We start from the raw sequence: 23,951 nt of genomic DNA on the forward strand, positions 1-23,951 counted from the left end.
AAAGTAGCCATCAATGGATCAATGTATTAGAAAGAAAGTGGTGTATCCATATAATGGATATTTTCAGCACTAGGAAGGAATAAAATCTTGACACAAGCTAAATGTATCAAGCTGTCAAATGTATCAAGCTATGACATGAATGTACCCTGAAAACATTATGCTAACTGTAAGAAGCCAGGTACAAAGGATCATGTGTTATAAGATGCCTTTTACATGAAAGGTTCATATATGCAAATCTATTGACAGGAAGTAGATTCATTTAGGAAAGGAGCTGTGAGAAAGGGACAATAGGGAGCAATGGAGATGGAATTTCTTTTTGCAGAGATAACAATATTCCAAAATTAATGGTGACGGTTGTGCAACTGCTAAATCATACACATTGAAAGAGTGCGTTTCAGAGTATGTGAATTAAATCTCAAAAAGCAGTTATTTTAAAAAGTGCATGAATAAAAGGCATGATGTATTTTTATCTGAAATAGGAGATTTAGGGACTGGTTATCAAAGAGAACAGAACACATTAAGCTTTCAGCACATCAACCTACTCTTGCCACTAATTCTTGATTGGAGTATGTAGGTTATTGTAGTGTGTGACCTCCAATCTCTTGGGGGGGTCAAAGAGTTTTTTCCCTTTCCTTAAAGCTCAACATATGTTCAAGTATTTATAAAATGTATTAGAAGAAAAAGTTAAAACCCATAAATAGAATGAAACCTAGAAAAATCCCTTGCTGAAACACAGCAAGAAAGTTAACAGGCCCTGACCCACCTCCTTTTGGAATTTAAAGGGATTGATGTGGATGAAAACAGTGGGGCAGCTGCTAGAGACCATGTGGCCTGCTGCTGGCCTTCCATACCTGGGACATGGTCAAGTCTGCCATGGGCAGACGAGCCCCTCAACTTCCTCCCAAGGTGGTCTAATGAGTCCTTGGCCACAGCAAGAAGAAGGACCATGGCTTCAAGGTAAGCACTGATGGCCCATTGATACCACTTGGGGAGGAAGGTGGTGACAAGGTGGAGGAAGAGGACACCACTAAAGGTGAGGATGAAGACATGGCTGACATGATGGAAGAAGAAGTATAAGCAGCAGAAAGAGGCTGAGGAGGAGGACATGGAGATGCCTCCATCAGTACCAAGCTGGAGGCTCTGACATCCATCATCCACAGGCAAGAAAGCCACTCCTGGGACAGAGCACAAGTCCAAGAAAGCAAAGGGTACTGTGAAGATGTGGGCTTGGTCCCTATGCTTACATCCTGCTCTGCAGAACCAAGCTGAACCGCAGGAAGAAGGTGAAGCTACAAGGACAGTTCAAAGGTCTGATGAAAGCTGCCCAGGGGGTCCAAGTTGGACACAAACTCCACAGAAAGGATCCTGGTCCCTGAAACCCCAGGGCACCTAGGCTGCACTGTGGTCTCTCCTGAGGCTGCTTTTCACCTCTCAAGCTGCTGGACACTAGGTCCAAGTGCTTGGGATCCACACAGACTGCACTCACAATGACTTTTTGGAACCAGGCTTGGTTCCCAGAGATGCCCAGGATTTTAGAAGCTCTAAATGGAGACTGTTCTTTAGAGATATCCCTGACGCCTGGGGATGGGACTGTGACCTCACTGATTCTGAGTAGGCCAGAATGGCTTTCTGCCAGAGTGGCCAAGAAAAGAAGAGCAGTGATCTTTTCCTCTAGTTGCTCATAGCCACGTGGCACTCTCAGCCTGGCAGTGGTCTGGGCATTCTAGAAGTAGAGAAGCTAACTTTACTGAAGACCTGAGGTCTATTTAGGAATAGAGTCATCTCACTGGCCCTGGGTCCACACTGTCTTTTCTCTCTCTCCCTCCTCTCTTCCTGGAATAGCTAACAAATCCCTCCCTCTGTCCTCATGCATATGCTATTTTTCTCAAGGTGTGACTATTTGTCAGTCACCAACATGTAAAATAAATTGCACAGTCAATGAAAGAGGGAAAAAGGGAAATCAACATACAGAGAACACATGGATACCTCAAAAGCAAGTGGGGGAACAGCTATTTGACCTCCTGTTATGGAAATTGAACTATTTGACCTCCAGTTATGGAATGAGGATTCCTCCAGCAAGGAATCAACCACAAAGTAAGTCGCTTATTTACTAACTTAATTATCTCAAAAAGTAACTTTAAAATAGAAGCTTCCATTTTTAGATTGGGACAAGTCACATAAATTTATCTCAGAAATGCTGAATGACATTAATACATTTTCTCTTCTCACTGAGTCTATCTGCACAGCTGAGCTGCCGGCATTTCATGGTTAAGAACAGGGAACTGAGGAGACTTACCAGATGAATGGAATTTCACTTGTGAGACCAGTGCACAACCAAACTCAGAGCATCAACTGCTACAAAACCTATCTGAGAGTTTCACAGACATTATAGGCCACTTAACATTCAGCACCTTCAGACTTACTTGTGTTCCTGTGACTTTGATCCCCAGGGAGAGAAGCATCCATAGTCCAGGCTGGAATGTGTTGGTTGGGATGTACAGTAGGTACCATCGTGCTCTCATTATAAATTGTATTTATCAGAATAACATCAGGCACTTGAACTTCACCATCAGTAACCATAGGTTCACTTCCATTTGATTTAACATAGGTCTTTTTTAATGTTCCTGCAGGGGAGAAAATATGTTTTAAACCACTAATGGAAGTATTTATTCTAAAATAATCAAAGCCATGCAATTCACAATAGACTTTATGGAATCATCCCAGGAATCCATCAATAGATGAATGAATAAAGAAAATGTGTTGTATATACACAATGAAGTTCTACTCAGCCATAAAAAAAAGAATGGAATTGTGTTCTTTGCTGACAAGTGGATGGAAACCAGAGACCATCATGCTAAGTGAAATAAGCCAGACTCTCAATGTCAAAGGTTGAATGTCTTCTCTCAAAAACGGAAGGTAGAGAGAACAAAGAAAGTTTAAAGGGAAAAAAAAGCAATCTCACAAAGAGAGAAGGGAGAACAGAAAAGAAAAAAGGGGATCCTAGGGGAGGGAAGAGGGGAGGGAAAGTGGAAGTACCAGGAAATTAAATCGTCCACATTATGCCATGGGTACGTATGAATATATCACAATGAATTCCACCTTTATGTAGAATTCTAATGTATCAATTTAAACAAATAAAAAAAAAAGGAAGAACAGTAGAGTACATGAAGGAGATGGGGGGTTATGGGAGGGAAAGGGAAATGCAATGGAATAAATTATGTGATGTGCATATATTAACATATCATAATGAATCTCACTATTATGTTTAACTCTAATGCACTAATAAAAACATAATTAAAAAACAAAAATGCTAGAGCTACCTCCCCATGTATCCTTCTACCCAGGCAAACACAAAAAGCAAGACGGTCACTGTAGCTTCCTCCTGCCTTCATGAGGACCACGAGTAGAGGTTCTATTGCACCTCAAGTGACACTACCCATATGGAAACTGTGGTTTTATTGAGAACTCAGGTTTAGAGATAGAGTCTCCCATCTAGGCTAGCTGATGCCCAAAGAATTTAGGACAATTCTCCCTCATCTGGGATGCACCACAGATGAACCATAGTAACTCTCACAGTGCTTCCTTCCTGCTTTCTCAGCTTCTCAGGTCCACCCATGACTATATGCTACTGTGACCCAGGACACATACTCATCTATGTCCATACTGCACCTGCCACTAAAGGACACAACAAACCTGCTGGTTTTCAGCCTTATATTTTCTCATAGTTGGCACTAAATTTTAGGGAGCAAGCCTTAAAAGAAACGTGAAACGAATAGGGCTCAGATATTTACCAAGACTTATGTCAGAGAGACAAACAAACAAGAAACCTCTCATTACAACACAAAGTTAAAGGAGAAAGTAAATTATTCTCATCTTTGACCTGAAGCTATAAAATATAATTATATGAAATAAAAAATACTCATTAAACAAGGATTACTAACTGGTCACTTTCTCAAGGTATCCACCTATGAGTCAACAAAATAAAGACCCACAACTAAGATTATTGAGAATCACCTAGCTTTGTCTTTAGGCAGAAACGTTTCAAAACTATGAAAGAGCTCATGCATTTTTAATATATTTATTTTTTATTTTTAGTTATGCCTGACAATAGAATGTATTTTTGCAGAATATATATACACAAAATATAACTTACATATTTTTAACTCAGTCAAAATAGACAGCAGATTGTATTTCCATAATAAAGCACTGTAGCTGGGAATGTCAACGAAAAAAAATGAATGTGATATTGACCCATTCATATACACCCAAGGGAGAATTTTTCCCCCTAAAAACATTCACAGTCAATGCTTTAATTGGCTCTCACTTTTCTAAGTAGTCCCATGGACCATTAAAAGCAAAAGAAATATAAATAAAATATTTAATATCTGTCTATGGAAAAAATTTCTCTACATGTGCTTGACCCTTGGAAAACATTAAACTCCAAATCAAAATAGAAAAGCAGCTGTTTTCTAGCTAACTATGGTCAACAGTTTCATCTGCCAAAGGATTCTAAATAAAACGCTGGGCACAAAAGCTGAGTCCTGACCATCAGATGCAGGTGACACTCTTTAAACTCCATGATTGTGAGTAAAAAGCAAATGGAGAAGGTGAAATGAAGAAATCTCTTAATTGTTTTTGATTTTCAAATTTCTTAGAACTTATCTTAGATAAAAATTAATAGGTGTGATAGGCTTCGTTACTAAACAAAATAAATTTCATTCATTCAGAAAAATTTACTAATCAATTCCATATGATTCTATTTTCTTCCATTTTCCAATTTCTCTCTTCCTTGCTTATTTTAGCATAAAAATATTTCTCAAATAACGTGATATTTCTGCTAATGTGGCTCTCAAGAATATTTAAAGCCCATCAAAATGACTTCTGCTAAACATGAGTAGGCATCCAAGTCTGTCTCCTACTTTTAACAAATGCCAATTCCTCACGTTTATACCCCTGAGTAACTCTCTTAAGATGAATTCAACAGCTGTTCTTATAATAACTGGCCTTCTTAGTAATCTTGCCCTCATCTTTTTAGCCCAGCCACAGTGATGAAAGTGTTAATAACATTTGTTTACCTTAAGAAATCCTTTCAAACACTGACTTTTTTAGAAAACATTGGCTTGCATAACACCTTTTTTTAAAAAAGAAAAGGCAGTTTCCTTGCTCATAAATTTTATGTATCAAAGCTATTTGGCAGGATTGATGAAAGGATAATATATGACAGTTGCCATAACTAATGTTCTTAAAGTATATTTTGGGAGGGACATGTTTTCAACAGCCTGAACTCAAAAAAAATAAATAAAAGCATGAGTTCCCTGAGAAATTTGGGGGGGGGGATATTTGTTTTCTGGGAAAAAAAAATGACATTCATTTCTTTTGCATTTCATGTCAGGTATATTCATATCAGTGACCTAGATTCTTACAAGCTGCCCAGTTTCTTAAAATTGCCTTTTTGACATAAGTAACAGACTGAAACACCCTTTTACATATAGAGGTTCCCAGCTCCCAATAATATTTCTTGGGTTTGGGTGGGGATTGAGCTTTGGGTCTGGTCATCTATAGTTTCTATTTATTATTTCTCACCAAACTCTCCACTTCCCTCAAATCTTTCCACCTATGGCCATTCCTGCCTTTCTTTTTATGTAACCCAAAATGGAGTATATTCCCTTTTCAACTCCTCTGTTGAATGTGAGCCTTCTACTGAAGATTGGGGAGTTAATGGTTGGACAGTCAGTGTACAAGCCATAGTGCTGCAGCTGAGGAGCAGATAGTTTACAACTGCACACGGCTCTTTAAAAAAAAGTTGAGGTCATTTCTTTTGTGTGTGTGTTTTATTCACTTCTTTTTAAAAATTTTGATTTATTTTTTAATTAATTTTTATTTATATATGACAGCAGAATGCAATATAATTCTTATTACACATATAGAGCACAATTTTTCATATCTCTGGTTGTATACAAAGTATATTCACACCAATTCGTGTCTTCACTTTGGATAATGATGTCCATCACATCCCACCATTATTTCTAACCCCATGCCTCCTCCCTTCCCCTCCCACCCCTCTACCCTATCTAGAGTTCGGAAAAATTTGTTTTTAAGCATCTCTGGACACTGACCAACTCCTGACATCATCTATTATGCTTTTTTTTTTGTACCAGGAATTGAACTCAGGGGCACTTGATCACTGAGCCACATCCCCAGCCCTATTTTGTATTTTATTTAGAGACAGGGTCTTGCTGAGTTGCTTAGGACCTTTATACGTTGCTGAGGCTGGCTTTGAACTCCAGATCCTCCTCTCTCAACCTCCTAACCTAAATCACTAGAATTACAGGCATGCGCTACCACACCTGGCTTATGATTTTTTTAAACACAAAAACTAAAATTCAATAAGACTAAACACTATCAACCTGCACCCATGATAAGCTATGTGAAAATGGTGAGAGCTATTAGCCCAGAATAAAGTGTTCATTCTTCTAATGGGACCACATCCTTTTCTACATTCCTATTTTTATGGCACTGTGGTTAAGAGTACAAGTCCTGCTGCCTGATCACCTGGATTTAAATTCCATCTCTACCATTTACCAGCTCTGAAACTTTAGGTAAACTCTCAACTGCCATGAAATAAAGAAGATAAAAGTACTTCCCACCTGGGGCTAGCTACATCTATATATCTGTATCTATGTACAACTATAAAATATATGTGTATTCAAGACATTATATAAATACTTGATATGGATCTTGGCACATAGTAATTTCTTAATAACTGTTAGTCATTACTACATAATGATAGTAGTATTAGTAAAATTGTCTTCCTTAGGGCTGCTAACGTACTCTTAAATAAATAGTAATATCCTTTTATTGTAAGTGCATCCCTGTATCATAAAATAGCTAATTTTCAAAAGTGAATCACTTAATCCACTTTTAGAATAAGATAATCATGTCTCTTTTATGCCAAGTTATTAGTAGAAGGCCAATTATATCAAGATTGTATGGCTAAAGAGTGTTTCAGCTCTTTAACAAAAACAATTTAAAGTCTATAATTCTAATAATAGCTAACTATAGCAAACCCTTACAATGAATATTGGGCACTACAGTAGACAGAAATATGCTCCCCTGGAAATGTCCATGTTCTAATTCCCAAGACCTGTGAATATGTTATTTTTCACACTTTACATGCCAAAAGGAATACTGTAGGTGCAATTAAATTCAGGATATCGAGATGGGGAAATTATCCTGCATTACTGATCTAAGCCCAAAGTAACCACATGGGTCTTTATAAGCAGAAGATGGAGATGAGGGACTATGTGTCTGAACCATAAAGTATGAGATTTAATGGAACATGTTTTAAAGATGGAAAGTCACAAGGCAAGCAATGCAGGAAACTTCTAGAAGCTAGAACAAGCAAGGAAATGGATTGTCCTCTAGAACCTCCAAAAGATAACATTCATTTTCACCCAGTGAAACCCATTTTAGACTTTAATCTTCAAAACTATAAGATGATAAATCTGTCTTTTAAACTACCAAGTTTGTGGTAATTTGTTATAGCAGCAACAAGGAAACTTATACAGGCTGCTAAGCACCTTCTCTACAGGCATCAACTGAATTGACCTTCCAACTATCCTATGAAACAGGTAATATAATTAATCTCTCTTCACAGAGTTTTAGAAAGAAAGCATCTGAAGTTTATGAAGGGTAATTAACTTGCCCAAGAATTGAGTTGGGACATAACACATACAGATACATTGAAACGCACTTCTTACTCTGGAACGAAGTATATTGTTTTTAAAAAACATCAACTACTATATGCTTAAAGAATTTATCTTCCTATAATGTGGCTTTAAAATTAATTCCTTATCTTTGTATCCTTAGCCATGTGTCCCACTTTTACTTTGCATTGCTTATGTGCCAGGAATTCACACTTGCTCTCTGCAGAGAATGCCAAATTTAGTAAAAGGTGCTAGCCATCAAGATTAAAAAATACAAGCCATGCTGTGGGTGCTTTGAGAATGATGTGCATATGACAATCTGGTGGGAAAAAGTAGAGAAGTAGTCATCGTTCCATTTGAGAAATTTGGGAAAGCTTTATAAAGGAGAGTATCCTTGCTATGAATCTTGTAAAATAATTGCAGATTTTCAAGGTTTGAGCAAAATATTTGTGGGGGGAAGTAGGGAGAAAAAAAAGTAGGGTGTAACTGATGTGATTCTGCAATCTGTATATGGGGTAAAAATGGGAGCGCATAACCCACTTGAATCAAATTGTGAAATATGATATATCAAGAACTATGTAATGTTTTGAACAGCCAACAATAAAAAATTTTTTAAAAAAAAGTAGGGAATGGAATACTTTCTAGATAGAACAAAAAGCAAAAGATATAGAAAATCCTATCAGCAAGTAATTAAACATGGCTATCCCACAGGGAATACCCTAAGAGAAAAAGCCGGAGACATAGTGGAAGCTAGATATGAAAGATGGGTCTTGTTCAGGGTTTGGAATTGATCTTGTACCAAAGCACTTTTGAGGTGTCTTAAGTGTGGTGGAGCATTATTAGAAATATCCCTGTGGCAGCAGGATGAGGATTGAAAGGAGTCAAGTCCAAAGGAAAGATAGAAGCCTATTGTAATAGTTCAAATGAGAAAAGAGGAAAGCCTTGCCCCAGGAAAAGGCAGTGAGGAAAAAGAGCATTTGGGAGAGATCTTTCAGAAGCAAAAACCATAGGGACATGAGGGGAAGGGTCAAAGGACCTTTCAGGATTTCTGGTTTGAATGGATTAAATAAGGCACTCCCATCTGTGATAAATGTGTGCATCATTAGTGCAGTACTAATTAGTAGATATTTCAATTTTCTCCCATTCTAGTGGAACCTATGCAGGGTTTGTACTCTGGCCTCTTGGGTGGGGCCTTGCAATGGATTCAAAGTCATAAGCAAAACTTATAACTTCTAGATGGAGACATTAATCTCTGATGCAAGACCCTCCAGAGCTTTGGCACAATAGCTGCAAAGGTTCAGGATGGGGGTTGGTCCACCCATTTGGTCCCTGAGGGACCTAACGCAGCACATACTCATGCACTTTGCAAAGGACCTATAGCGTAAGTGACAAATGAACATTGGCTCTTTTTAAACCACTAGTGTTTGGGGATTTTCTATTGTTATTATTATACAGCAGAGTCTAGACAATCCTGACTGATGCAGTAGACACTAGGGAATGAAAAATAGATCTGTAGGTGCTTATTTTTGTTGCTAATGTTATATATTCGTTGAGTTTAAAATGACTGTGAAACATTTAAGGAGACAAAAGCCCAAATTTGGAGCAAGCTAAAGATTTCCTCCAGAATGCCTCGCCAGACCCGCTATAAAGCTGCCCATCCCCACTGCACTCTTGGCGCACACACTGCTAATACTGCAGCAATAGGCACCCGGTGGAATTATCGGTTTTATGCATGTCTGTGTTTCAAGCCTACAACAGACTGCCTAGTGCCAGCGCAGGCCTCAATAATTATTTGTTGAATTTATGAATGATGAATGAAGTGATGGGAATAGATGGCATTGTCATGAGCAGTATGGGTTTTAAGTGAGGAAAGCTTAGGACAGACACCCTGACTGACATTCAATGGGTACGCCAAGAAATATGAACTCAAGGAAACAAAGAAAGAGCAGCCAGAGAGATAAAAGAAACACCAGAAGGGGAGAAAAATGAAGGCAAAATTTACGAGCAATTCAAAAAGCAAGGAGTGATTATTTTTCCCCCCTTTACTTTCCTACCTCCCACTGTTGGTTTTCATTGTTATTTTCCATTTCCTCCCATATCTCAATAATAACCCTAAATGTTAATTGCTTAAACTCACCAATCAAGAGACACAGGCTAGTAGAATGGATCACAAAACAAGACCCAACAATATGCTGCCTACAGGAGACGCATTTGATAGGAAAAGACATACATAGGCTGAAGGTGAAAGGTTGGGAAAAATCATATCACTCATATGGACTTCGGAAACAAGCAGGAGTGTCCATACTCATATCAAATAAAATAGATTTCAAGCCCAAGTTAATCAAAAGGGATAAAGAGGGACACTACATACTGCTTAAGGGAACCATACACCAACAAGACATAACAATCATAAATATATATGCCCCAAACAATGGTGCAGCTATGTTCATCAAACAAACTCTTCTCAAGTTCAAGAGTCTAATAGACCACCATACAATAATCATGGGAGACTTCAACACACCTCTCTCGCCACTGGACAGATCTTCCAAACAAAAGTTGAATAAGGAAACTATAGAACTCAATAACACAATTAATAACCTAGACTTAATTGACATATATAGAATATACCACCCAACATCAAGCAGTTACAATTTTTTCTCAGCAGCACATGGATCCTTCTCAAAAATAGATCATATATTATGTCACAGGGCAACTCTTAGACAATATAAAGGAGTAGAGATAATACCATGCATCCTATCTGATCATAATGGAATGAAACTGAAAATCAATGATAAAAGAAGGAAGGAAAAAGCATACATCACTTGGAGAATGAACAATAGGTTACTGAATGATCAATGGGTTATAGAAGACATCAAGGAGGAAATTAAAAAATTCTTAGAGATTAATGAAAACACAGACACAACATATCAGAATCTATGGGACACATTGAAAGCAGTTCTAAGAGGAAAATTCATTGCTTGGAGTTCATTCCTTAAAAAAAGAAAAAACCAACAAATAAATGATCTCATACTTCATCTCAAAATCCTAGAAAAAGAAGAGCAAAACAACAGCAAAAGAAATAGAAGGCAAGAAATAATTAAAATCAGAGCTGAAATTAATGAAATCGAAACAAAAGAAACAATTGAAAAAATTGACAAAACTAAAAGTTGGTTCTTTGAAAAAATAAACAAAATCGACAGACCCTTAGCCATGCTAGCAAAGAGAAGAAGAGAGAGAACTCAAATTACTAGCATACGGGATGAAAAAGGCAATATCACAACAGACACTTCAGATATACAGAAGATAATCAAAAATTATTTTGAATCCTTATACTCCAATAAATTAGAAGATAGTGAAGGCATCGATAAATTTCTTAAGTCATATGATCTGCCCAGATTGAGTCAGGAGGATATAGACAACCTAAACAGACCAATATCAATTGAGGAAATAGAAGAAACCATCAAAAGACTACCAACTAAGAAAAGCCCAGGACCGGATGGGTATACAGCAGAGTTTTACAAAACCTTTAAAGAGGAACTAATACCAATACTTTTCAAGCTACTTCAGGAAATAGAAAAAGAGGGAGAACTTCCAAATTCATTCTACGAGGCCAACATCACCCTGATACCTAAACCAGACAAAGACACTTCAAAGAAAGAAAACTACAGACCAATATCTCTAATGAACCTAGATGCAAAAATCCTCAATAAAATTCTGGCGAATCGGATACAAAAACATATCAAAAAAATTGTCCACCATGATCAAGTAAGATTCATCCCTGGGATGCAAGGCTGGTTCAATATACGGAAATCAATAAATGTTATTCACCACATCAATAGACTTAAAAATAAGAACCATATGATCATCTCGATAGATGCGGAAAAAGCATTCAACAAAGTACAGCATCCCTTTATGTTCAAAACTCTACAAAAACTAGGGATAACAGGAACATACCTCAATATTGTAAAAGCAATCTATGCTAAGCCTCAGGCTAGCATCATTCTGAATGGAGAAAAATTGAAGGCATTCCCTCTAAAATCTGGAACAAGACAGGGATGCCCTCTCTCACCACTTCTGTTCAACATAGTTCTCGAAACACTGGCCAGAGCAATTAGACAGACGAAAGAAATTAAAGGCATCAAAATAGGAAAAGAAGAACTTAAATTATCACTATTTGCAGATGACATGATTCTATACCTAGCAGACCCAAAAGGGTCTACAAAGAAACTATTAGAGCTAATAAATGAATTCAGCAAAGTGGCAGGATATAAAATCAACACGCATAAATCAAAGGCATTCCTGTATATCAGTGACAAATCCTCTGAAATGGAAATGAGGACAACCACTCCATTCAAAATATCTTCAAAAAAAGTAAAATACTTGGGAATCAACCTAACAAAAGAGGTGAAAGACTTATACAATGAAAACTACAGAACCCTAAAGAGAGAAATAGAAGAAGATCTTAGAAGATGGAAAAATATACCCTGTTCATGGATAGGCAGAACTAACATCATCAAAATGGCGATATTACCAAAAGTTCTCTATAGGTTTAATGCAATGCCAATCAAAATCCCAACGGCATTTCTTGTAGAAATAGAGAAAGCAATCATGAAATTCATATGGAAAAATAAAAGACCCAGAATAGCAAAAACAATGCTAAGCAGGAAGTGTGAATCAGGCGGTATAGCGATACCAGACTTCAAACTATACTATAGAGCAATAGTAACAAAAACAGCATGGTACTGGTACCAAAACAGGCAGGTGGACCAATGGTACAGAATAGAGGACACAGAAACCAATCCACAAAACTACAACTACCTTATATTTGATAAAGGGGCTAAAAGCATGCAATGGAGGAAGGATAGCATCTTCAACAAATGGTGCTGGGAAAACTGGAAATCCATATGCAACAAAATGAAACTGAATCCCTTTCTCTCGCCATGCACAAAAGTGAATTCAAAATGGATCAAGGAGCTTGATATCAAATCAGAGACACGGCGTCTGATAGAAGAAAAAGTTGGCTACGATCTACATACTGTGGGGTAGGGCTCCAAATTCCTCAATAGGACACCCATAGCACAAAAGTTAATAACTAGAATCAACAAATGGGACTTACTCAAACTAAAAAGTTTTTTCTCAGCAAAAGAAACAATAAGAGAGGTAAATAGAGAGCCTACATCCTGGGAACAAATCTTTACTCCTCACACTTCAGATAGAGCCCTAATATCCAGAGTATACAAAGAACTCAAAAAATTAGACAATAAGAGAACAAACAACCCAATCAACAAATGGGCCAAGGACCTGAACAGACACTTCTCAGAGGAGGACATACAATCAATCAACAAGTACATGAAAAAATGCTCACCATCTCTAGCAGTCAGAGAAATGCAAATCAAAACCACCCTAAGATACCATCTCACTCCAGTTAGATTGGCAGCCATTATGAAGTCAAACAACAACAAGTGCTGGCGAGGATGTGGGGAAAAGGGTACACTTGTACATTGCTGGTGGGACTGCAAATTGGTGCAGCCAATTTGGAAAGCAGTATGGAGATTTCTTGGAAAGCTGGGAATGGAGCCACCATTTGACCCAGCTATTCCCCTTCTCGGTCTATTCCCTAAAGACCTAAAAAGAGCATGCTACAGGGACACTGCTACATCGATGTTCATAGCAGCACAATTCACAATAGCAAGACTGTGGAACCAACCTAGATGCCCTTCAATAGATGAATGGATAAAAAAAATGTGGCATTTATACACAATGGAGTATTACTCTGCATTAAAAAATGACAAAATCATAGAATTTACAGGGAAATGGATGGCATTAGAGCAGATTATGCTAAGTGAAGCTAGCCAATCCCTAAAAAACAAATGCCAAATGTCTTCTTTGATATAAGGAGAGTAACTAAGAACAGAGTAGGGTCGAAGAGCATGAGAAGAAGATTAACATTAAACTGGGATGAGAGGTGGGAGGGAAAGGGAGAGAGAAGGGAAATTGCATGGTAATGGAAGGAGACCCTCAGAGTTATACAAAAGTACATACAAGAGGAAGTGAGGGGAAAGGGAAAAATAATACAAGGGGGACAAATGAATGTCAGTAGAGGGGGCAGAGAGAGAAGAGGGGAGGGGAGGGGAGGGGAGGGGGGATAGTAGAGGATAGGAAAGGCAGCAGAATACAACAGACACTAGTATGGCAATATGTAAATCAATGGATGTGTAACTGATGTGATTCTGCAATCTGTATATGGGGTAAAAATGGGAGCTCATAACCCACTTGAATCAAAGTGTGAAATATGATATATCAAGAACTATGTAATGTTTTGAACAACCAACAATAAAAAATTTAAAAAAAAAAGCAAGGAGTGATCAACAAGCTAGTTGTTGGAGCAAGCTAGTTGGATAGCACACCTGGAGAGAAGGCAGCATGGCCCATGCCAAGCGACAAAGAACATGCTCATCAAAAATGGATGTAAACAGAGAGAAAGCATAGCTTCCTCATTTCAGCCTTGTTCCAATACACATTGTTGGGAGTCGCCCTGGCTCCAAAGACTAACTTCCAAATTATATTATTATTTTGTGCACATGTATGAACATGTAACAACAAATCCCACCATTATGTACAACTTTACTATTCTAATAAAAAAAAAGAATTAAAAAATAAAGTGTTATTTCCTCCAGGAGGCATCCCTCACTCAGCCCAGGTTCAGTTCTCGCCATAAGCTCACATTGCAGTGTGATCATGCTGAATGCCTTCCTCCCTTGGAGAATTGTGCAATCCCTGCAGGGGGCTTTATTGAATGCTGTGCTCAATGCCTCGGCCCAATGTGTTACACAGAACAGGCACTCAAAAAAAGTTCATTAAAGGAATGAACAGCATCAACTTATAGCTACCACTTTATTTATTTTAAATGTTGCTCTTCATATCAAAATGATTTTACCTTAAACATCACATGATAATATGTTTATGTTTTACCATTTATTTATAGGCTGTATTTATACACGATACATTATTGTATTGTAATATATATTTTATATACAACACATTAAATTCAGGGCAGGCACCAGTTCAGTCCCCATGGCATAAGCTGACGTACAGTCAGGTGATAGCAATTCAAACTGCTCTAGGCTTAGTTCTTATAAGAAATGACTTGGTCAATGAAAGTCAGGCTCAGTCCTAAGCATAAAAGTCAAGTAAAACTTGCTATCACATTGAAAATCCAAAAGTCAGGCAGTTTTATTTCCTCCTAGCTTTTTTATGGGCAATTATAATATACTGGCTGTGGGGTTATGTGTTTGTGGATTACAGGATGAATACAACAATGAATCACAGTACAAAGTTTTAATTTTTATAGATAGAGTTAAAATGAGACAGACATATATTAATCAGTTGTTATTTGACTATAATAAGACTATTGAAAGAATCATCTAAAAATAATTATTCATAAGCAGATAAAAACAAATTCTTTACCTTCATAATAAACTTTATAATTGAAAAAAAATATTTTCACAAATATTTCATTTAACTTTCACAAGAATTCTGTAAAATGATGGAATCATTTCCCAACTTAAAGAGAAGGAGAAGCCTCTTATCTGAAGTCACATGTCAGTAAATGAAGACCAACAGCATAAACCTAGACCTTCTGATACCAAGCCACACATTTCTTCTGTGTCATATGTCCTATCACCATTTCAGTCACCAAGGAAACAAGACCCTACATATAGTGAACTTTCTTCCTTCTCTACTTCCCTTTCAACTCCTTTCAAAAACCTGATTCCTTACTTTACAGTCCAAATCTTTGGAAGCGTACAGACAGCTTGAATGCCTGTCAAGTTTAGAAATATGAAACTAAACCAAACTTTTGTAGCTCTAGTTGAGGGGTTAGGGTCAGAAACAATGTGTTGCTTCTGTCTTCTGGACCCTGCTGCAACAATATTATTCAAAATTCTCAACGCTCATCTTGAGAAATCTTTACCATCTTGATTTTATGCAAGGGACAAGCCAAAACACATGAATTGCAGACACGTATTCCATCTGTTTGTAAGGCTTTCATCATCTTTTCCTAATCAATAATCCTCTCATCATTATCTCTGCCTTTTCAAAGCACAAACTCCCGCTTTTATTTGTATACAATTGGCATCTCAGGACCCCTTAGCATCCCTCATGTGCCCAGGAGAGAGCATAGAGTGACAAACTCAAAACAAACAGGATATTTTTAAAAGTAAGAAGAATTTAATGAGGTTTTTAAAGCATAGATATAAAATGGTCATATTCTTCAATATAGCAATAAACATCTGGGTTATAAAATAAGAAATTATTCTTTGGACAGATATTACTTCAATATGGCTATATCAAATCATTTGGTAAAGAATTTATGAAAAGAATGCCTTAAAGATGCATGGGGAAACTCTCCTACTTTCTAAACTTTACCTAAGTATAAACAAAATAGAATTTAGGCCCTGGTTACAAATTAGTAGTCTTCCTAATCCTATATATAAGCAATATGAAATCCCATTCTGGATACATACTCAAGAAAAATAAAAATGTATGTCCACACAGAAACTATATGAATATTTATAGCAGGATAATGGATAACTCATAATAGCCAGAAAATGAAAATAACCTAAATGTACATCAATTGAGGAGTAGATTTTAAAAAACAAAAAGCATTACATCTATACAAAGGAATATTATTCTGCCATCAAAAGGAATGGAGTATTGATACATACTACCACTTACATGAACCTTAAAAACATTACATGAAGTTAAAGAAGCCAGTCACAAAAAGACCAAATATGGGGGCCTGGGGTTGTGGCTCAATGGTAGAGCACTTGCCTAGCACATGCAAGGCGCTGATTCGATCCTCAGCACCACATAAAAATAAATATATACAATAAAGGTATTGTGTCCAACTACAACTAAAAAATAAATATTAAAAAAAGACCACATATGGTCATAGGAAATGTCTAGAAGAGGGAAATTCATAGACAGAAAAGAGGTCAGTGGTAGTTTACGCAAGGACCAGGGGGTGAGGAAAGAGGAGTTTCTTTATGAGGTCATGAAAATGTTCTACAGATGTCTGAATATACTAGAAACCACTGAACTGTATACTTCAAATGGTCGAATTGTGTAATATATATATATATATATATATATATATTATATTTCAAATATATTATATTTCAAAAAGCTATAATTTTTTTAAAATTTAGTAAGTAAAAATCACCCACAGAAAGCACTGGTAGCATCCCTTCTCTGCCCTCTGTTCAGAAGCTTCTAAACACTAAGGCTCTTAAAAATGTCCTACAGGTTTTTAGCACAAGATATGAGAATGAAAGAAAATATTCTTCAGAGTTTGTGGTAGTGTCATGACAATTCAACATTTAAAGAGGACAGTGGTATGTCTGAGAAAACTACTACCAGATACATCCTCCCAGAGATCACAAGTACAAACACAGAATGACATTTTTAAAAGTGACCACCATGAGGTACCAGAGAGGGAAGAAAGGCCAAGTCTGGAGGGGAGCTGACTCCTGGAAGAAAGGAAGAGCAGAGGTGCACTTCAGGCTGTTTACCGCCATTAGCCTGGGAGCAGACCACTTGGCACTACAGAGGGAGAGGCCAGGAAAACACACTGGGCAACCTCAGGGGACAGTCCATGAGGTTGGGCTGAGGCACTTTTTCTATCCTCCTTCTTAGTTACCCAATTCGGTCTCACCTCCCTTGACTTATGTGAAATCCAGTATTTCCAGATTCCTTTCTTTCTTCTCTGACCATTCTTCCTTTATCTCTTGTTCCCTCCTTTCTTTGTTTACCCCTGAAGTGCTGGCATTCTCCAAAGCTTTGCCCCTCACATTTTAATCAATAGGTTTTCTCTTACAGTTCATAGATTCCTGCAGCGTTCACCACCACTGAGACTCCCATGTTCTTAACTGCCCCTAAGGCTCCCTCCCTGGATGCCTCTCACTTCAGACCTCAACAGTAGGGTGTGAGTTAAATTCCAATAAGCCAAATATCATGGTCACAGTTTCTCTTTGAATTCCCTTAGGAAGCAACATGTTGGAACTCTTATGTCCTCCATTTCTTAGCCTCGCCTGTCGAATTTATTCAGGATAAATGCACTTACCCTGATTCCACTGTATTTGCTTGTCCCACAATGTCTGTAAGTCCAAACCAAACCTCCAACATGCCTTCCATCCACCTGTATCAGATTTCTCCACCTTTACTTCCTACACTAACAGATGACACTAAAAATCAATCTGGATACCCATGCCAGAAATTCAGGAGTCAGCTTTGACTTTTCCCCCTCCCTCGCTCCAAAACCCAGCAAATATTTATTTATGTTGTTTTAAATCTACCAATGCCTTATTTCAAACTTTCATCACCCTCTGCTTAGATCATAGCTAGAGACCCCACTGAGCTCTCTGCCTTCATTTCCTTCTATCCAGTTCTACCGCCTTTTGCAAATGCAAATATGATCAGATTTCTCCTCTTGGAAACATCCTCCAATTGTTACTCACCACCCATGACAGTGATTTTCAAGCACTTTTGCAGCAAATAAATACAGTCTGCCCTCCTTGTCCATGGGTTCTACATCCTCAGATTCAAACAACTGTCAATGGAAAATACTAAGGGGAAAACTGCATCTGTACTGAACACACAAAACTTTTAAAAATTCTTATTCCCTAATAATATGGTTCAATCCCTAATACCAAAAAATAAATATATATATATACATACATATATACATATATACGCATGTATTTGCATAATACATATATAAATAAATTCATATATATATATGTGTGTGTGTGTGTATGTATGTATATATATATATATATATATATATATATATATGCCATTTTACACAGAGGACTTGAGCATTTGTGGGGTTTGGTGTTCAAGGGAAGTCTTGAAACCAATTCTCCATGGATACCAAAGCTCAACTGTATTATTTTCATATAAATAACATATAAGATTCTAATATCAGGGTCGGGGTTGTGACTCAGTGGTAGAGAACTTTCCTTGCATGTGTGAGGCCCTAGGTTCAAACCTCAGCACCACATATAAAATAAATAAATAAACAAAAATAAAGCTACTGTGTCCATTTAAAAAAAGGGGGGGGAGTTTTTTTTTTAAAAAAAAAAGATTCTAATATCTACAAATAAATAGGAGCTTTATTTTGCTGACATTAATGTCTTATTCATTCAATAAATGAGAAAATAAATCAATCAATGAGAAAATAATGGGTAGTTTTTATGAAATAAAAATAAAAATAAATCATTAGTAGTGGAATTAGATCAGCATCATTCTGCCATTTATTTCTCTACTTTATCTAATTGCATGCATTCAAAAATTCTAATTTATATCATTAGGTAGCTACCAATGGTAATAGTTTGCTGTTTTTTCCCAACAGTTCACCTTTCAAATTATGGGTATAATTCATTTAAAGAGAGATAGCAAGATACAAATACAAGTGAATTGTGAATTAACCTGTCAGCACATATTATTACTTGGTTGCTGGCCACTGCTTGGTCAAAATTTAGAATGTAATATCTCGAGTATGTACTTAAGTTCTATTTTTAAAAATGAAAATCAAAGCAAACATTGGTGCAATATTCCTTAGAACCTGGGTTCCATGGAACGGAGCTTAAAAACCAATGTTCTGGATGCTAAAGCCCAAATGCCGTAGTGTGATCTGCAAGCTCCTAAGTCATTCAAACTTTGTCAATCTAGCTGCATTTCACACTCCTGCTAAATTTTCGCCCAGGTTCATAAGTCCAGTTCCATCATTCATGGGATTATACTTTTGCACTTGCTATTTTCTCTGTTTACGTCACCTGAATTTCTATTAACTTAATTATAAATGTTAACATGCTTTCTCCCCTAGAGGCCTTCTCTTGCTGCCCTATCTTCAACAAAGTCTGTCTTGTCTCATGTCATCTTCTCCACATCAATGTGAGCACCAAAGAAAAAACTAACTATAGCCTTTGAGTTTACAGGGACTTTCAATGTGCATGTCACCTAGCAATCACTCCTTAAAATGGTTTTACTAATTAACCCATTAATTAGTATTAAGAATAATTACCAGTAAAGTGATTACAGTGGTTGAATATTTTGCCAACAATAATCCACAGACCATCTTTTTATTAGGTTATCTTAGTGGTACGTAGAAATCACTCTTCTAAATCACTCTAATCTTAATTTTGACTTAATATTTCTTTAATAATGGTATCACCCACCAATAAAGGAGAGCAGGATCACCAGCAAGACAAGGAGCGCACAGATGCACGGAATCAGGACCAGCAGCAAAAAGCGAAGGATATTAGCTGTGGCCAGCTTCTGTGAGCAGCCATCTCCCATGTTATTGTCATCAGCTCCCAAGACCTAATGTAAAAGAGGAAGATGAAACATGGTTTTAATATTACAAATCAACCAATGCGTGCTATGAAATTTTAGATTATAGTCATCCATTCAGAGCAACATTCGTAAGAGATTTTATTGAGTGTACATAAGGGCGTGAAATGAGGTTAGTCACAAAATCACACTCATAAACAAATAGCTGTATGTGGGTAGAGCAAAAATCACCTATTTTTGAAACATTTTTTTCAAAAGCAGATGAACGCTCACTGATTTTTCCAATTTGAATTTTTGTTTGCATCATTCCAAAAGACTATGGATTATGTGACAAGAATTCACCCTGACCCAGAGCTTTAAGCAAACACTCTATATACAATGATAAAATACTGGTGAATAGGTGGAGACAGGACAATAAGCAGATTTCATTCTCACTTGTCTCACTAGTTCTAACCCAAATCTGTATAAATCTGGATGAAATAAGTTTTTGGACATGAATAATTCAGCAAGGTTAACTGGTACTTTTCATATAATTAGTGACAAGTTGAATCATGAGGAAGAGACTGTCCTGTTTGCCAGTTAAATACTAGCAACTCCAAGGGCATTCTCAGGGGTCCACAGTGCCCCTGAGCCCACCTGTTGTGAGAAGATGATGGGGTGGTGATAGTTCAGATAAAGTTCTTGTCAAATATGTCAAATTGGGTTTAGTTCAATATCTTGTCAAAAATTATGTCAGGAGATTGGTTTATTAGAAAAGGCTAGCTGAGGGCAGCAACTATTTCATCAGAAGTCTAAGATGGCTCTAAAAGTGCTTTGAGTCACTATAAGCCACTCCTCTGGACCCCTTAGTAAAAGCATGTCTCATGATTCCCCCTTGAACTTCTGACTCTGCATTTTCTCCTCGGACAGCTTGAAAGCTTGAGCTATCACCTCTGCGTACTCTCTTCTCAGCCTCTCTTGAGTCCTCAACTTCCCTTGGAGTTATACTGCACTGTTCATGTGCTTTGTGGACAATAGCAGCTCTTCTCAACATGTCCAGAACCAAAACTAATCTCTTCTATTTCTCTATCTCCAACTAGTTTCTCTCCTGACCTCTCTGTGTGTTCACAGAAACCCCACTATTCCTGAAATTTAGAGACTCCTCCCTCGTCCTTCATTGCTTTAGTCATCTTTTTCATTGCTGTGACTGGGAGACCCGACTAGAATGACACAGAGGAGGAAGAGTTTATTTGAGAATCAGTTTCAGAGGTCTCAGTCCACAGATGGCCACCTCTGTTGCTCTGGACCTGAGTGAGGCAGAGCGTCATGGCAGAAAGGTGTGGAACAGGAAAGGAGGTCAGAATGTGCCAATCAGGAAGCAGAGAGAGAGATCTCCATTCACCAGTAACAAAATATAAACCCCAAAGGTATACCCTGAGTGACCTAACTCCTCCAGTCACACCCTACAGGTCTACAGTTACCACCCAGTTAATCTCTAACAGGATTAATGCACCAATTAGATTAATGCTCTCATAATCCAATCATTTCACCTCTAAACTTTCTTGCATTGTCTCACCATGAGCTTCTGGGAACAAACACCTCATAACCAAATCATAGCAATCATCAACTTATCCCAAACATTACCTGATGTTGTTAGTTCTTCCTCTGGAATAAATATCTAACTTTTTAAAAAAGGAATGACCTTTGAGGCAAAGCCTTATAATAACCAAGAAGATATTCTAACACAATGGTCCTCTAATATTGTCAGAACTTCCAGGACAGTCCATGACCATTCCCCAAAGAAATGCAAAGGAAACACAAAGACAAGCTTGATAGGTCCTTCCAAGTTGCAAGGCACACACAGGTGATACTCCATTTCTGTTTTATTCCTCCTTCATCAGAATCAGACTTGTTCACTGACACACATTAAAGCAGTGTTTATCACAAAAGGTAACAACATCTGTGATTTTAAGAATTCTCCATGAGAGACATTATTTGAAAGAACTTGGGATGTTGGCTTGCAAGGACTTGATTTCTTAGGTTCATGTCTTTCCTGGCTCATTCCCTCTGTATACCTGGTTTAAGGTATCAGCCAATGTGAGATCATTCAGAATTAATTTACAATTGATCTTCAAGAAGACTTGACATTGACACAGTATAATATGAGATCTGCAATAGCACAATGATTACAACACCAACATTAGATTGACAGTACCCTTTGAGTCTTGTAGGTAATATTTCCCCAGTAAAAACAAGTATGGGACTGAAGGTTAAGAGCGTGGAAGAATCAACTAACTTCACTTCCTCAACAATTAGATATGGAATGCCTAATAATCATAAGAAGAACAGTGATGAAAGCCAGGCACAGTGGTATATGCCAGTAATCCCAGCAACTCTGGAGGCTGAGGCAGAAAGATCACAAATTCAAGGCCAGCCTTAGCAACGTACAGAGACCCTAAGCAACTTAGCAAGACCCTGTCTCAAAACAAAAAAAAAGGGCTAGGGATGTGGCTCAATGGTTGTTATGGTTTGGATGTGAGGTTATCTCCCAAAAGCTCATGTGTGAGACAATGCTCAAGGTTCAGAGGAGAAATTATTCGGTTGTGAGAGTCTTGACCCCCATTAGTGAATTAATCCCCTGATAAGGATTAACTGGTAACTGAAGTGTTAGGGTGTGGCTGGAGGTAATGGTTCATTGGAGGCATGGTTATAGGGTACATATTTTATAGCCAGACAGTGGGCTTTCTCTCTGCTTCCTGATCACCTTGAAGGCTGGTTCCCCCTGCCACACTCTTCTGCCATGATGTCCTGCCTCACCTTGAGCCCTGAGGAATAGAGTCAGCTATCCATGGACTTAGACCTCTGAAACCATGAGCCTCCAAATAAACCTTTGCTCCTCTATAGTTGTGCTGGTCAGGTCTTTTAGTTGCAGCAGTGAAATAGCTGACTAAAAGAGTGGTTAAGCCCCCCTAGCTTCATCCCCAGTACCAAAACAGAAAAACAAAAAATGAAGTATAGTGGTGGATATAACAATGATTTCAAACCAATTATCCCTTGAAAGCTCACAGTCTTGTAAGATAGATGTATACATAAATAATATAACTATATTTCAAGGAAGCAAATTATAATCTCTAGTCTATTAGATTTTCTTTGGCTCATCTGTTAATTTATATTTGATTGGTTCTTTATATTTTCCTATCCTTCCCTCCCTGTCCTTCATTTTACTCTAGCTTCCCCATATGAAAGAAAACATTTTACCTTTGAGTTTCTGAGTTTGGTTAATTTCACTTAGCATAATATTCTCCATTTCCATCTATTTACTGGAAAATGCCATAATTTTTTTCTTTTTTTATGGCTGAGAAATAAATACACACACACACAAACACACACATATATGTATATACATATATATAATTGTAATATATCTGAGTAATATAAAAAAAATATATATATATTACAATTTCTTAATCCACTCATCTATTCATGGACATCTGAGTTGACTCCATAAATCAGCTATTTTGAATTATGCTGTTATAAACATTGAGGTAGCTATGTCACTGTAGTATGCTAATGTATTGTTGTAGTATGTATTGTTCTTTCTTTTGTTTTTTTGTGGGGTTTTGTTGTTGTTGTTTTGTTTTGTTTTTGGTGTTAAGTTTTTTGGGGTTTTTTGTGTATCCTGGATATTAATCCCCTATTGGAGGAGTAGATGACCAAGATTTTCTCTCATTTGGTAGGCTCCCTCTTCATGCCCTTAATTGTTTCCTTTGCTGTACATAAGCTCTTTAGCTTGATGGCATCCCACTTATTGATTCTTCGTTTTATTTCTTGCACTTTGGGGGTCTTATTAAGGAAATAAGTGCCAGCACCTATCTGATGGAGTGTTGAGCCTATATTTTCTTCTAGAAGTTG

The 23,951-nt window shown here is 37.4% G+C and overlaps 1 protein-coding gene and 1 long non-coding RNA gene across 3 annotated transcripts in view; one reads left to right on the forward strand and one right to left on the reverse strand.

Moving 5' to 3' along the window:
- Corin (corin, serine peptidase) overlaps nt 1-23,951 on the reverse strand; it is a 291,574-nt gene that overhangs the window by 235,895 nt on the left and 31,728 nt on the right. For both annotated transcript variants that reach the window (XM_046457155.2, XM_046457224.2), the window contains exons 2-3: nt 19,946-20,090; nt 2,424-2,624 (exon numbers count right to left, since the gene is read on the reverse strand). In XM_046457155.2, the coding sequence (XP_046313111.1) occupies nt 2,424-2,624; nt 19,946-20,090 (346 nt within the window). The remainder of the gene's footprint in view (nt 1-2,423; nt 2,625-19,945; nt 20,091-23,951) is intronic.
- Nucleotides 1,702-2,625, forward strand: LOC124101487 (uncharacterized). The gene is made up of 2 exons (XR_006854631.2): nt 1,702-2,094; nt 2,234-2,625. It is a non-coding gene; the product is annotated as an uncharacterized LOC124101487 (long non-coding RNA).

Source organism: Marmota monax, unplaced genomic scaffold (assembly GCF_021218885.2).
Source record: "Marmota monax isolate L192 unplaced genomic scaffold, Marmota_monax_Labrador192_F-V1.1 WCK01_AAM20220418_F8-fsc00025, whole genome shotgun sequence".
In the NCBI taxonomy this organism is placed as follows: Eukaryota; Metazoa; Chordata; class Mammalia; order Rodentia; family Sciuridae; genus Marmota; species Marmota monax.